The sequence below is a fragment of the Phycodurus eques genome, chromosome 1 (genome assembly GCF_024500275.1).
Source record: "Phycodurus eques isolate BA_2022a chromosome 1, UOR_Pequ_1.1, whole genome shotgun sequence".
Taxonomy (NCBI): domain Eukaryota; kingdom Metazoa; phylum Chordata; class Actinopteri; order Syngnathiformes; family Syngnathidae; genus Phycodurus; species Phycodurus eques.
The window spans coordinates 2526632-2541312 of NC_084525.1; the positions used below are offsets into that span (position 1 = coordinate 2526632).

Genomic DNA, 14681 nt, shown 5'->3' on the forward strand with positions numbered 1-14681 from the left:
TACCGCCATGTCCGACCCCGCGTCAGCATTGACGTCAGCAAAAGCTTCATGAATTAACCAATGAGCAAACATTAGTTGGAGGCCCTGCTTATGGGAGTTGTAGTGTTTTGGACTCACGTTGTAGTTGGTTCATTGTTACAGATGCCCTTTGAGAAAACCACAATGACAGTTCAAGCCACAAAGGTGGCTAGTGGGAGTGGCCGTCTTACGCACCACTGACGAAATTCACCCACATTTGGCAGGTCGGCGGTTGTTAATGTCAAGCTCTGGTGTTTTGTGTTGTTTGGGCTACAGTGTCTCTGTTGCGCGGAGCCATGAGCACACGAGCAGCTACTAGCCGGTACGCGAGCGAGCGGCTAGTAGCAACTAGCGGGCTCGCGTACCGACGGCTGGGCCGTCAAATTCGCTCTGAGCGCCGCGCGTGGCTCCATTCATTTTTATTACGTCCGCTAGCACATGAGCTAACGAGCTAATGAGCTCGCTAGACCGGTGGCGGGGTCGTCTAATACGTCACCGCCCGGCTTGCTGTGTTGAGCCACATAACAGAGAAAGCTAACTTTATATTGAACACGTTATCCCGCCTGTGGCTAGCGCTGAAGACGTGTGGGCCACAGGTATGCATTTGATTGGCAGGTGAAGGTCAAGCGGAGCATATTTCCGGCGCATTGGGCACGCCCACAGCATCCTGCAGCTTGGAATAGGAAGTCTATATTTGAGGATTTCCGAGCACCATTTTACATTCATTGCCCCGCGATCGGCTGGCGACCAGTTCAGGGGGTACCCCGCCTCTCGCCCGAAGATAGCTGGGATAGGCTCCAGCACGCCCGCGACCCGCGCGAGAATAAGCGGTACAGAAAATGAATGGATGGATGGATATGCACTTTTTTTATTTGTTCAAATTACACAGTCTTGCTAACAACACTTTTCTCTGTCCAATTCATAAGACAGTTTTATTTTCACTTTACAGGGCCTTGTCTAAATGTGGTCCATTTGATATGTTTTACAACAACAAAAATCGATATCTACGTGTCAGTTGTCAGTTTGTCAGTTAGGTCTGTTCTTTTTGACAAATTATTGACCAATGTAAAGTGCTGAAAATTTGAGGATGTAATATGACTGACGCAACAAACAAACATGCAGGTTTTTGGGATTGGTTTTGTTGACGCGAGCTTTCCGCCTGACGCCAGCGATATCCTGTATATCGTACAACAATAGGGATGTGCATCGGCCTGCGTCACGTTCCCAATTGGTTCCGTCCCACTATCCCCGCAGGGCTTTATGGGACCGGTTTAGCCGGTTATGTGAGATTTCAGCAGAACTGGAATATCAAGGGAGAACTGCCCAGGCCGCAGTGTTTGTGTTCCTCAAGGGACGAACCGCTCGGACCGGTTTCCCGGGGTGGGGAGATGACGGATGGGAGGGTGTAAAACAATCTCACTCGCCATACTTTTCTCTGTGTGTCCGTATCACTCAGTCCATCTTTGGAGCGCGAGGGGGAGCCGAGAGAGACGCCCCACCGTGTGAGGTGAGTTGTTGGGTGCTGAGGTGTTGCCTTCAGGGTCACACCTTTGCTGACAATATCTGTAGTGGTGTGAGGACAGGAAATGTTCATGGGCTCAATAGGCATGAGCACGCATGCTCATTCATGTGTGAATGCAGCTCCGGTTTGGGCATTTTTCTCACGTTGTCAATAATGGACGGTCAATGATTTCAGGACAGAGAAAGTCATCATTTGCTAAACAGTCACGTGGCTTTTCTTCTGCCTACCCAAACTGCCCATCAGTAGAGAATGAGGCTGGAGTATCCAAAGTTCTAAAAGCCTAGGCAGGGTTGTCGCGTGTCCTTTTGCGCACTTGCACAATATCACAATGTATGCGTAAGGCAAAACTGCTTTGGACATTGTGTCTGCGTGTGTGTGGGTGGGTGCGTGTGCTCGTGTGTGAGTTTGATCATCAAAACGACAGACAGGTCTTCTCTTGCACCACAGAGATGAGCCTTCGCCTGACACATCCCGACTTGTTTAGGAGGGAGTGGGACGATCGGGGATCTCGGTGGAAACTGAAGGTTTTAATGCTCGCATTTATGACCTGCACATGAATAATGTGTTCGAAATGACTAAAATCACTCCCAGTGAGCGTTTGTACTGATTCAAGTCTGTGTATTGTAACTCATAAAAACTACACATGCATTATTAACCTGACAGTTATCCAGCTGGAGTTAAAATCATCACGCGCGAATCTAATTAGAGTGAAAAAATAATGGAGTGGTAAATTATAACATTTTGAAATGACCAAGCAAAGCATCAACGTCTTCTTGTCATTTTTGCTTCCAGTGTCAGAATGACCAGTCATAGGTTTGATCGGATCACGTGTGTCAACGCAAAGCACGGTTGTGTGGATACTGCTATTATTTCATTGCATGGAACACTTTTTCAGTACCCCAAAAGCATATTTGAGTTTTTATGAATGAGCTCATCTTTCTATTTGTATTTGTTCATCATTTGTATTTCATTTTTCATATTTTTAAACATTGTTTTGGCTCGGGCCTTTCCGTTTGGAGTTTGCATGTTCTCCCTGTGCACTCAAGGATTTTCTTCATGCAGGTACTCCGGCTTCCTCCCACACTCCAAAAACACGAATCTTAAGTTCATTGACGACCAGTCCAGGGTGTACCCCGACCTCTTGCCCAAAATCAGATGGGATAGGTTCCACTCACCCTAATGCTAAATAAAATGGATGAATGGATGTAGTTGTTTTTTTTTTTTTTTTAAAGATATTTACTGTTAATGTTCATGTTCATATTTATTTAAACCACGTAGATACACACACACACAAGCAATATTCATCCATCCATTTTCTGAGCCGCTTCTCCTCACTAGGGTCACGGGCGCGCTGGAGCCTATCCCAGCTGTCATCGGGCAGGAGGCGGGGTACACCCCGAACTGGTTGCCAGCCAATCGCAGGGCACATACAAACAGACAACCATTCGCACTCACAGTCATGCCTACGTGCAATTTAGAGTCTCCAATGAATGCATGTTTTTGGGATGTGGGAGGAAACCGAAGTGCCCGGAGAAAACCCACACGGGCACGGGGAGAACATGCAAACTCCACACAGTCGGGGCCGGGGATTGAACCCGGGTCCTCAGAACTGTGAGGCTGACGCTCTAACCAGTCGGCCACCGTGCCGCCACAAGCAATATTGATCATGGAAAAAAATAATACAAATAGATTTTCGGTCTACTCCACAACGCTTCGTGGAACTCGGTTAAGCAGTGTTTGCATAATCTTGCTCACTAGAATATAAACAAGTGCGCTTGCACTTCAGGGCAATTGGTGGACGTAATACACCAAGTTGCTGAACTGTCTGACCTTGGCAGAGGTCCATGTCTTGTTACGCCCTGTTGCATTGAGCACGCAGTCAGGTTCATACGCACGACGGAGAGCCAAGAAGAAGGCTCCATGGTAAAGGATGTCTTCAGGCAGTCGGGTCTGGTGCCTTGCTCAAGAGCACCGAAGGGCACCGCCAACTCCCGTACATGCCTCCATTGTATGACTTGAATCAGCCACTCTGCAGTCAAGTCCAGCCGCGTGTAAAAGATCAGTGACATCCAATTCCTCTGCCTCTGGTGTGCCAATTTGTTAATTTTCTTCCGACATGAAGACATTCTCGAAACAATCGCGCACACGCATTGTTCTGCTGACGCATGCACGTCGAGAGGAAAGAAGCTGACTTTCGTGTAGTTGATACACAAAGTTCACGCTCGCTTCTCCCCGGCCTGGCTGGACCGGTTCTGCCGGTTGGAATAATCGTCAATATGACAACCAAATTTTGACAACCAAAATGCAGTGCAGTGGATGAATGCAGGTACATGAGAAGGTCCTCGGGCCTAACGATTTGTCATTTAGCATTGACACCCATGCTAGAGTTACAAAAGAAATATTGAACTCATTCATTCATTCAATAAATATCTACTGCTTTTCCAATTGCGGGCCATTAATGTTCAATAAACGCCTCAAAAGGTCATTTCCTTTCGAATCGGAAGCCAGAGGAAACTAGGGTGTGGCAGCGTATGGTTCAAATCAAAGTACTTTTTTGCCAGAAACAGTGCGGTTCTCTTTCAGCGATGCTACCGTGGCATGTCCGCGGCGTTGCCTGGTAGATAAGAACTAAATGATCTGAATGGAGTGAACGGGCGAATATACAATCTCTTGCAGGATGATGGTCAACTCTGCTTTGTGGGAAGATAATGTTTTAACTAACCTTTTTAATATTCTTCGTAATCACACAAGTTTAGAAATAACCATACTTAACGCTGTCCATTCACTCTAATAACATAAAAAAACAATTTGGGGATGCTAGTCTGTCATTTTAGTCTATTTTCCCTTATTATTTATAGGCTAAAAAAAAAAAAAATCTTGAATGAAATAAAGAACATCTGTCCATTTGGTTGTTGGCTCTCCCAGTCGCTATTGTTGATATGCTATTTTCGTTTAAGCCAATTTGTAATCTAAAAACCGGATAGCGGCGAAGTTTATTCACCATTGTGTGGTGATTTGATTAAGTTGAGTGTTGGTCGCTCATCTTCACAGCAAAACCTAATGTATCCTTCAATTACACTGCTGATGAACACCTTTTATCCATTTCTGTTGGAGATTCGGACACGTATTGTTTTAATTTGCCTTGATGGGCACTTACTTCAGAAAAAAAAATAAAAAAGGGATTTCTTCATTTACACAGTTATCCTTGCAAAGAAATCCCCCAGTCTATATATGGTAATACTTCTTTACATAAAGATAGACAGATGGACAGATAGAGAAAGAGAGTGAGAGAGAGAGAGCATGGTGAAACCTTTTGAAGACAACTTTTTTTTATGCTATTTGTTTATTGAGGTTGTTTTTCAGTTGATTTGTGTGTTGGCGAAATACCACCGTGCTTCTGTTGTTGTATTTTCATGCACAGTATAAAAATACAATATAAAATGCTCTGCTAAAACTAATAATTCTGCCTCCAGACTCACGCTCAACGTTAAACGTGAGAGCCTGCACGATGGAGAGCTTCAGCGAGCTGCTTCTTAAACTCAGGGAAGTCCATGAGCGAGAGCTTGAGGGTAAGAGGAAAGACAAAATGGGAAAGACAATTTTTTTGTTGCTAAAAAAAAAATGCCGCACAGCTGATTGTGCTGTGTGTTTAACTTTCAGGGTGGCAGATGAAGGTGCAAGAGTTGTCCAACAAAAAGGGCTGGTGAGTGGAGGCTTCACTGGTGGAGGCTTCACTCCACCAGTTACATCTTGTCATGTTCAACTCTCAAAGTAGCTCCTGTTCGAACATGTCCGATGCAGACTCCAATAAACATCTGTTTCATTCCCTTTAAAAAGTTGTGAAAGGATTGTATTGGAATGGAATCGTTTAAGGTCCTTCTTGACAGAAGAAGGTTTTGCTCACAGTCAGACAGGGTTTCCCAGTATTTCAGCTCAAGACCTTAGCGGTTTGGTTCCAATACCATCCAAGTCTGCTCTCTCTAACTTTGTCTCCAAAATATCTAACCTTGGCTGGCTGCCCCTCTGACGAGTTTATTTCTAATCCTATCCAACCAGGTCGCCCCGACAATGAACCTCAACATCTTCATTTTCTTCAACTCTGCTTCCTGTCGTCTCTTCAGTGCCACTGTCTCGAATCCGTACATCATGGCTGGCTTCACCACTGCCTTATAAACTTTGCCTTTCATCTTCGCAAAGACTCTTCTGTCACATAACACACCTGACACCTTCCTCCACCCGTTTCAACATGCTTGGACTCGTACTTTACTTCCTTACCACACTCACCATTGCTCTGGACGGTTGACCCCAAATATTTCAAGTCCTCCACCCTTGCTATCACTTCTCCCTGTAGCCTCACTCTTCCACCTCAGGCCCTCTCGTTCATCCGCATACTTGTATATTCTGTTTTAATAGTACTTCGGCTAATCTTCATTCCTCTCCACCTTTATAACGGTTCCTCCACCTGCTCCCTGCTTTCACTGGAGATCACAATCCGTGGGAATTGCAGTCTAACCACATCTGTCAGCCTATCCATCACCACTGCAAATAGGAAGGGGCTCAGGGCTGATCCCTGATGCATTCCCACTTCCACCTTAAATTCGTCTGTCACACCTACAGCACGCCTCACCGCTGTTCTGCTGCCCTCGTACATGTCCTGTATTATTCTGACATACTTCTCTGCCACTCCAGACCTCCGCATGCAGTACCACAGTTCCTCTCTGAGTACTCTGTCATCGGCTTTCTCTAGATCTACAAAGACACAATGTAGCTCCTTCTGACCTTCTCTGTACCATCAAAACCCTCCAGGCAAGAAATTGCATCTGTGGTACTCTTCCAAGGCATGAAACCATACTGTTGCTCACAAATACTCACTTCTGTCCTGAGTCTAGCCTCCAATACTCTTTCCCATATCTTCATTGTACAGGTTTTTCTCTCATTCTTGACTGTCCAACCTGGCATATATGCGCATATGCCTCATGTTTATCCTTTGCCAAACCCACCTTCACCTTACGTCGCATTTCTTCATATTGGTGTCTCCTCTGCTCAGTCCTCTCAGTGTCCCACAACGAGAAGACACACCAAGTACTCTCCTGCCTGTCTCTCTGATCACCTTGGCTGTAGTGGTCCAGTCTTCTGGATGCTCCTCCTCCCCCACCGAGAGTCTGTCTCACCTCTTCTTGAAAAGCCGCGCAACACTCTTCCTTTCTCAGCTACCATCACGTGGTTCTCTGCTCTGCCTTTGTCTGCCTTACCTTCCTCACACCACCGTCATTCAGTCATTTTACACATCACCTTACTATGCTGTCTAGAATACAATTATATTTAGAATGGGATGTATTTAAGTCGGGATGTATGTGTGTTGTCAGCGATACAAAGCGGATGGAGGAGCTGTTCACAAAGAACCAACAGATGAAGGAGCAGCAGAGATTACTCACCGAAAACATCAAAACACTTGAGAACAGGTATGTACACCTTTTATTTCCTGTTAAATAAAGATGTGATGACAGCAGACAGCAATATACATGCAACAATCATCTTTTTTGAAATGTTTTGATTAAATGAAAATGTATTTAAACTCTTTATTTGTGTGCGTGCTGCCTCGCAGGCTCAGAGCAGGCCTGTGTGACAGATGTACAGTCACTCAAGAGGTGGCCAAGAGAAGGCAGCAGGAGTTTGAAGTCTCTCAGATGCAGACCATCCAGCACATCACACTGCTAGGTGGTGTTTCTCATTAATGATGACCGCACCACACCCTGTCTGTTGTAATGTCATATCCCTTATAAATATTTTTTCAAATATATGAACAGAGAACAGTTTCGCTTTTTTTTTTTTTTTTTTTTTGCGCCAAGGCTCCCTCTGAGGGCGGCACGGTGGCCGACTGTTAGAGCGTGAGCCCCACAGTTCTGAGGACCGCAGTTCAATCCCCGGCCCCGCCTGTGTCGAGTTTCCATGTTCTCCCCGTGCCTGTGTAGGTTTTCTCCGGGAGACTCCGGTTTCCTCCCACATCCCAAAAACATGCATGAATTGGAGACTCTAAATTGCCCGTAGGCGTGAATGTGAGTGCGAATGGTGGTTTGTTTGTATGTGCCCTGCGATTGGCTGGCAACCAGTTCAGGGTGTACCCCGCCTCCTGCCCGATGACAGCTGGGATAGTGTGGGATATAGCAGGACCGCAAAGCATTAACCACGATATGGAGGCGTTTTAGTGTATACTTTGAAGTGGCAGTATTTACTCATATTATATATATCATTGCTGTCGGGTGGAATCAACGCATCTCCAAAATGACACATTTTCAGGAAACAAAAAAAAAAAAGAAACGCCATCTTGCTTGAGTTTCCAAATACAGCTTTGTATAAATTGGGATTGTCCTTGTATTGTTATCGTACACAACAGCGCCCCAAAATTATGTTCAATCGCTAATTTCATATGCGGAAAAAAAAATCGCTAATTTTCTATGATGTCATTGATTAAAATAGCAGAATACGGCACCAGGTGCCAGCCGTGCCCATCAAAGTCTGCAGTCTCATGAGGTCATCGAGCGTGCACACAAAAGCAAACGCCTCTGTTATGTCATCTTCCAAAACTCTTTTTCTAGTCTTAGAGCTAAGAGTGATTCAATACAATGAGCTGACTAACTCAGTGTATTATGCGGCAATGAACTTGCATACACTTACCTCCATATGGTCCATGCGGCTTCCACCTGCAACGATGCATTACAGCAATCAATTTTAACAAAACAAGCCTGCTCAACTGTATCTAATCTCACTAGTTTCACTTATTGTCTAAAAAAAAAAAAAAATTCATCCATACTTTCAATATAGGCAAAAGTTACATTGCAGGTCTTTTCAGTTTTTTCAGCACTTCTCAGACATTTTTAGCATTCAAGAGCATTTATAGACTTTTTGTCAAGCTATTTTCACCACTTTCAATTGGTTAATATTACGTAAAAATAGCAGAAAAAGTGGGGGCAGACCAAAAATATCGATTTGTGAATCAACCAAGAACATGTACTAGTATGAGGAATACGTCGTATAAGAAGTCATTAGGCTGATGTGGAAATCATGCAGATTTCGAGCTAACTGTGGGCAGGCCCAAATCTATCTGAAAATCTGAATCAGAATCAGAATCATCTTTATTTGCCAAGTATGTCAAAACAAAAAAACACACAAAGGAATTTGTCTCCGGTAGTTGGAGCCACTCTAGTACGACAACAGACAGTCAATTGACAGAGAACACTTTTGTGACATAAAGACATTGACAAAAAATATGTCTTCAGAAAACAAAATGACTAAAATGACTACTGAGTCTGTTTTGGAATTATTTTTTTTCAACAGACATCATTTTAAAGTCCACAACCACCTTTAAAGTGCATTTGTTAAATGATAGTCTATACGGAAGTAAGTGTAGGTTTTACATTCTTGTTGACTCGTGCAGTCAGTATCAATCATTGCAAAGTGATAATTTCATGACATTTAAACAAGTATGCACTAAAAATGCACACAAACACACATGCACACGCGAGCATTCATTAACCGACTGTTGATGTGTGATAGCTGGAGAGACAAATATCCTAAAAAAGGAAAACAGGAGACTACGAGATGAGATCGAGAATCTAAGAGAAGCATTAATGTGAGTACATGGCGACAACAATAAAAATCATTTGTCCAGCAGATTTAACAGTGACCTCTCATCGTACAGCAACACACCTTTGGAAGCCAAACCAAACATCTCCCCTGACCTTTCACCTTCTTCTGGACCTGTGTCTCTCATTGGCATGGCAACCGGGAGGGGCGCCGCCGACCAGCCAATAGATGGCAAAGTTGGACTGAAAGCAGACACAAACCAAAGGGCTGATGGTAAGGTTGAAAATCTCCCTGCAATCAAGGAAGCTTTTCTCTCTCATAATTTCGGTGTTCTAAACGATTGGCTGTTTCTTTCCCACCTAACAGAACCTCAGTCTGAATTTAGACAGCTGCAAGCAATGACCAAGAGCCACTTTGTAAGTTTAGTTTTTACGCTGTCCTTGTACAGTTCCACACGTATTGCCTATCTCTGACTAGGATGCGATGTGAATGTCATTATTTACATTTATTAAGATGACTACAAGGACAAAAAAATTTTTTGTCCAATGCTGACCTGCGCAGTGGAACCATAGATGTTGAACACATTGTCTTGGGAATATCCAAATATTTTTTTTTTTATAGGAAATAAGGGTAATTGTAACCATCAGTTCGAGGGTCAACCTTTTGCCAGCATAAAAGATATTAGCTGCAGTATTGACGGAAAGTCAGCAAGCTATCCACTTGGAAGGAATATAATGAAAAAAAATATGCCATATACCATTATTATTACATACATAACATTATTATATGATTATATACCATTGCTTATTTTTTGCTCTTCCTAAAGGCTGGATCAACTTTGACTTCACCATCCTGGAAGACAGACAATAGTGCAACACATGGAGAGAGGAGGTAATTCAATTCGGTACTTTTTAAAAAATTCTTTTGTATTTTTTAAATAGCAGCGATTCACAACAGAGGTTATCTCAAAGCACTACACATGGAGCAGGTCTAAAGCTACACTTCTCACATAATAGCTGGGTTCACACGGAGCCTTGTATTCCGATTATAATTGGTTTAGTAGCCCAAAAAACGCTCCATATAACACCTCAGTCGGAAATAAACACACCAAAACCGAATGTAATTTCATTCAGATTCACAGGGTGAAATATTGCTTTTGCCAAAGCGATCAGAAGTAAATTTTTGTCGTTTAAACTGTGAATCGGAATGGCTGCGCTATGTCTTCGCATGTTCTGTTAAATGTGTGGTGATGTCATCGTTTATACGTTTGAAACACGGCAGACCAGAGTTGGTCTGTGACGGAAATGTTTTTAACTCCTTGTAACTTGTTTTTATCAAGCAGTTGCTTTAACAGAAGTGTAAAAACAATCACAACTAGTGTGCTAAATAGATGACTGATCTCCATTTTGAAGAATCACATGACTTTTCCGATCTGCACATGTCACGGCTGTTGTGATTAAATGGAGTGGCCCATGTCAGCGCCAGATCGGAATGGCAAAAAAAGTCTTGTCCTTTCGGCCATCACGACCCACAATTGTGTCAGTGTGGGAATGAAGATCAAATGGTAAATCGAGAGCTTCGCCTTTCAATTTAGCTCCTTCATCACCACGAGAGACCGATACAGAGTCCACATCACTGCAGCCGTTGTACCAATCTGTCTGTTTCATTCCCACACCAAGACCCCGAGATACATGAACTCCTCCACTTGCGACAGGATCTCATCCTTGAACTGGAGAGGGCACTTCACCCTTTTCCGACTGAGGACCATGGCCTCAGATTTGGAGGTGCTGCTGAGTCTCATCAGTCGCTATAAACTCGACTGCGAAACACTCTAACGAGAGTTGAAGATCCAACGGGACCACGTTATCTGTAAAAAGCAGAGACTTAATTGTGAGGCCACCAAACCAGACCCCATCAACACCTTGGCTGCACCCATGTAGGCTAGTTTAGTGAACTCCAATGCACCCTGCAGGACCATGCTGAGGTTGTAGAGCTGGTCCACTTTTCTAGAGCCAGGGCAAAACCCACACTGCTTGAGTGATTGATTGACTGTTCATCCTGTATTGATTGTTTTAACATGAATAATGTTATGGTGATGAACAGTATTAGTAGTACTAAATTAATTATATTGATTAAGGTAAATATCCCGAAAACCTAAATAAAACAATTTTTGTTTGGTTCATTCCTCTCATGAATTGTATTTTGCTTTAGATCTCACATCACAGGAGCCCTGGACCAGCCGCCCCCAGTCCCCTCTCAAGCTCTTCTCCTGAAGACCCCCTCTTCCTCGCTCAATGCCGACATGAATCCAAGCAGACACGCGCTCAAGGCCCCCGTCCCCTGCCGTCCTCAACCAATAAAGAGCAGTCATGTTCCCTTTCCTTGGGGTCTACCGGAATCTTCTGCTTGGGCTTCCTTGGCCGCTTCAGGTACAAACCTGGTGAGGCCCCCTTATCTAAAATTGAATCTTCCTCCTTTTCCCAACTTGGTTGCAACTAGCCAGCACACCGGCCTTTCCAGCAATCAAGATCATGTTTATGGGTCCCAGTGGCACAAGCATAGCAGCTCTCAGGGCCCCATTAAAGAACCGACCGTGGTATTTAGGGTGAAGAATCTCTCGGAGCACACAGAGATTCTGGGTCAGTCCCAGGAGAAAAAGGAAATACAACCGTTCGGCACCGAAAAGGTTTCTGGGGACGGACTCAGAGATCTCTGCGATGGTCCTCTAGATCTGTCCGATAGAGGAAAGTCCAAATCCAGCCAAACACCAAAACATGAGCTTTCTCTGTTCTCACAAGAGGGAGATGATGTAGACAAGAGACTTGACAAGGAATTGATGCAGAGTCTTCCCACACATGGTCAAGTGGCATCACCTTCTGCTTCTCCATCTTTGCCGCCACCTTTACCTGTGTTCACACAACCGGAAGAAGTCACGCAACAAAAACACAAGGTACCTAGACCAGCCATTGAACAATGACATGAGTGAAAGGGAGAACACGTGGACATCATCTGGTCTGTCATATCACGGTCTTATCCCAGCAGGTGGTAAAAGAGCATGTGGAGCAGAATAAAGAGGCAAACGGAAAGACAGAGCAGAACAATGGGAAGAAGGTGCCTGCCCTCACTATATCATTACGACCAGGTAACCACTGTTTATGTGTAGCAGTATGTCAAGGTGGATTTAACTCAGTCATGTCTTGTTTCTGGAGCAGTAGTGGTGCTGGAGACCCTTCAAAAGCAAGACGCCTTAGCAACAAATGGAAAGGTAAGATGATGCTGAGACCAGTCAACTTTTTGTATAAAAACAAGATCATGGTCGATTTCAAGTCTGATTAAGTGCCGTTGTTTGTGACGTACTCGGGGGGTGGGGGGTGAGGAACGATTGTCTTCTCCCAACCATCAGATGATTTTGGTGGATGAACAGTTTGTACAAATGCTATGAGGAATGTTGTTGCTTTTCCATATGCACCTGTCTCTTGTCTTGTGTCTTCTGCACACATTCATCCGCAAACATCATCAACAACAACCGAAGCACTTCGTTTTGTTGTTCACCTTGTTTTCACTATAACCGTGTTTTGGCAACAGGCAACTAATTTTGCTAACTATTTCAATAGGGAAATTAATATATCTGCCTCATCACAGTCACCACCGCCACCAGTTGAGCCGGGAAGCTCAGAGGAACAGGTAGAGGAGGATGAAGAGGAGGAGGAGGAAGAGGGGAATGTATCAGAACAGGAGACCAAGCATAGCTACAAAAGGAAGAAATTATTTATGGACACAGAAATGGACCAAGACTCGGACACAGACGGTAAAGATCACTTTTAAGTCTTAAGTAAGCGTCTCACTCACACAGGTGCGGTCTTTAAATGCTCTTCTATTTCCCTCACAGCCATGGGAAAGGCAAAGAAGGTCAAGATCGCCTTGAGAGCTCATGAGAAGACCTCCAGCTGACTGGAGTGGACTTGAGTGCTATCACATTGAAAAAAAACTCTGAGGACTAAAGGAATTTACTCGGAATTGGGGATACACAAACTATTACAGTACATTCAGCATTTGATCATTGAAGTCTTAAAAGACATTTAGCCATTTTCAAAGTACAACCCCAATCTCAATTAAGTTGCGACATTGAGTTAAACATAAATAAAAAACGGAATACAATGATTTGCAAATCATGTTCAACCTATATTTCATTGAATACACTACAAAGACAAGATATTTCATGTTCAAACTGATAAACTTTATTGTTTTTTTCGCAAATAATCATGAACTTAAATTTTATGGCTGCAACACGTTCCAAAAAAGCTGGGACAGGGCCATGTTTACCACTGTGTTACATCACCTTTTCTTTTAGCAACATTCAATAAACATTTGGGAACGGAGGACGCTAATTGTTGAAGCTTTGTAGGTGGAATTCTTTCCCATTCTTGCTTAATGTACAGCTTCAGCTGTTCAACAGTCTGGGGTCTCCGTTGTCGTATTTTACGCTTCATAATGCGTCCCACATTTTCAATGAGAGACAGGTCTGGACTGCAGGCAGGCCAGCCTCGTACCCGCACTCTTTTAAGACGAAGCCACACTGTTGTAACACGTTCAGAAGATGGTTTGGCCTTGTCTTGCTGAAATGAGCAGGGTCGTCCGTGAAAAAGATGTTGCTTGGATGGCAGCATATGTTTCTCCAAAACCTGTATGTACCTTTCAGTATTAAAGGTGCCTTCACAGATGTGTAAATTACCTATGCCATTGGCACTAACACAGCCCCATACCATCACAGATGCTGGCTTTTGATTTTTGCGTCCGTAACAGTCCGGATGGTTCTTTTCCTTTTTGGCCCCGAGGACACGATGTCCACAATTTCCAAAAACAATTAGAAATGTGGACTCGTCGGACCACAGAACACTTTTCCACTTTTCCTCAGTCCATCTTAGATGAGCTCGGGCCCAGAGAAGTCGGCGGCTTTTCTGGGTGTTGTTGATAAATGGCTTTTGTTTTGCATAGTAGAGTTTCAAGTTGCACTTGCGGCTGTAGCGCCGAACTGTATTTACTGATGTTGGTTTTCTGAAGTGTTCCTGAGCCCATGTGGTGATATCCTTTACACATTGATGTCGCTTTTTGATGCAGTGCCGCCCGAGGGATCGAAGGTCACGGGCATTCAGTGTTGGTTTTCGGCCTTGCCGATTACATGCAGTGATTTCTCCAGATTCTCTGAACCTTTTGATGATATTATGGACCGTAGAGGATGAAATCCCTCAATTCCTTGCAATTGTACGTTGAGGAACATTGTCCTTAAACTGTTGGACTATTTTCTCACGCACTTGTTCACAAAGAGGTGAACCTCGCCCCATCATTGCTTGTGAATGAGTGAGCAATTCAGGGAAGCTCCTTTTCTACCCAATCATGGCACCCACCTGTTCCCAATGAGCCTGTTCACCTGTGGGATGTTCCAAACAGGCGTTTTTCCAAACAGGTGTCTTTTTTTGCCACCTTTCCCCGCTTTTTTGAAACGTGTTGCAGCCATAAAGTTCTAAGTTCATGATTATTTGCGAAAAACAATCAAGTT

General features: G+C 43.9%; 1 protein-coding gene across 5 annotated transcripts; it reads left to right on the forward strand.

The window, feature by feature from the left end:
• The first annotated feature begins 1427 nt into the window (after window positions 1–1427).
• Window positions 1428–14437, forward strand: rbbp8l (retinoblastoma binding protein 8-like). Of its 5 annotated transcripts, none has more exons than XM_061672306.1 (14): window positions 1428–1525; window positions 5014–5109; window positions 5201–5243; window positions 6907–7002; window positions 7146–7258; window positions 9095–9170; window positions 9240–9397; window positions 9491–9540; window positions 9951–10015; window positions 11336–12074; window positions 12164–12266; window positions 12337–12389; window positions 12767–12932; window positions 13014–14437. In XM_061672306.1, the coding sequence occupies exons 2-14, from the start codon at window positions 5049–5051 to the stop codon at window positions 13073–13075; spliced, it is 1785 nt and encodes a 594-aa protein (XP_061528290.1). In that variant the 5' UTR covers window positions 1428–1525; window positions 5014–5048; the 3' UTR covers window positions 13076–14437. The 5 variants fall into 5 exon arrangements, 3 of the variants coding, with proteins under 3 accessions (XP_061528290.1, XP_061528298.1, XP_061528307.1); XM_061672314.1 differs by having other exon boundaries at window positions 12167–12266; XR_009768292.1 differs by lacking the exon at window positions 13014–14437 and having other exon boundaries at window positions 12164–12235; window positions 12767–12792.
• Window positions 14438–14681: the final 244 nt, after the last annotated feature.

Coding starts and splice junctions, on each gene's coding strand:
- rbbp8l (XM_061672306.1), top strand. CDS start 5,049: ATGGAGAGCTTCAGCGAGCTGCTTCTTAAACTCAGGGAAGTCCATGAG. Junction 7,003..7,145: donor ATCAAAACACTTGAGAACAG/GTATGTACACCT, acceptor GCTGCCTCGCAG/GCTCAGAGCAGGCCTGTGTG. Junction 9,171..9,239: donor AATCTAAGAGAAGCATTAAT/GTGAGTACATGG, acceptor CTCATCGTACAG/CAACACACCTTTGGAAGCCA.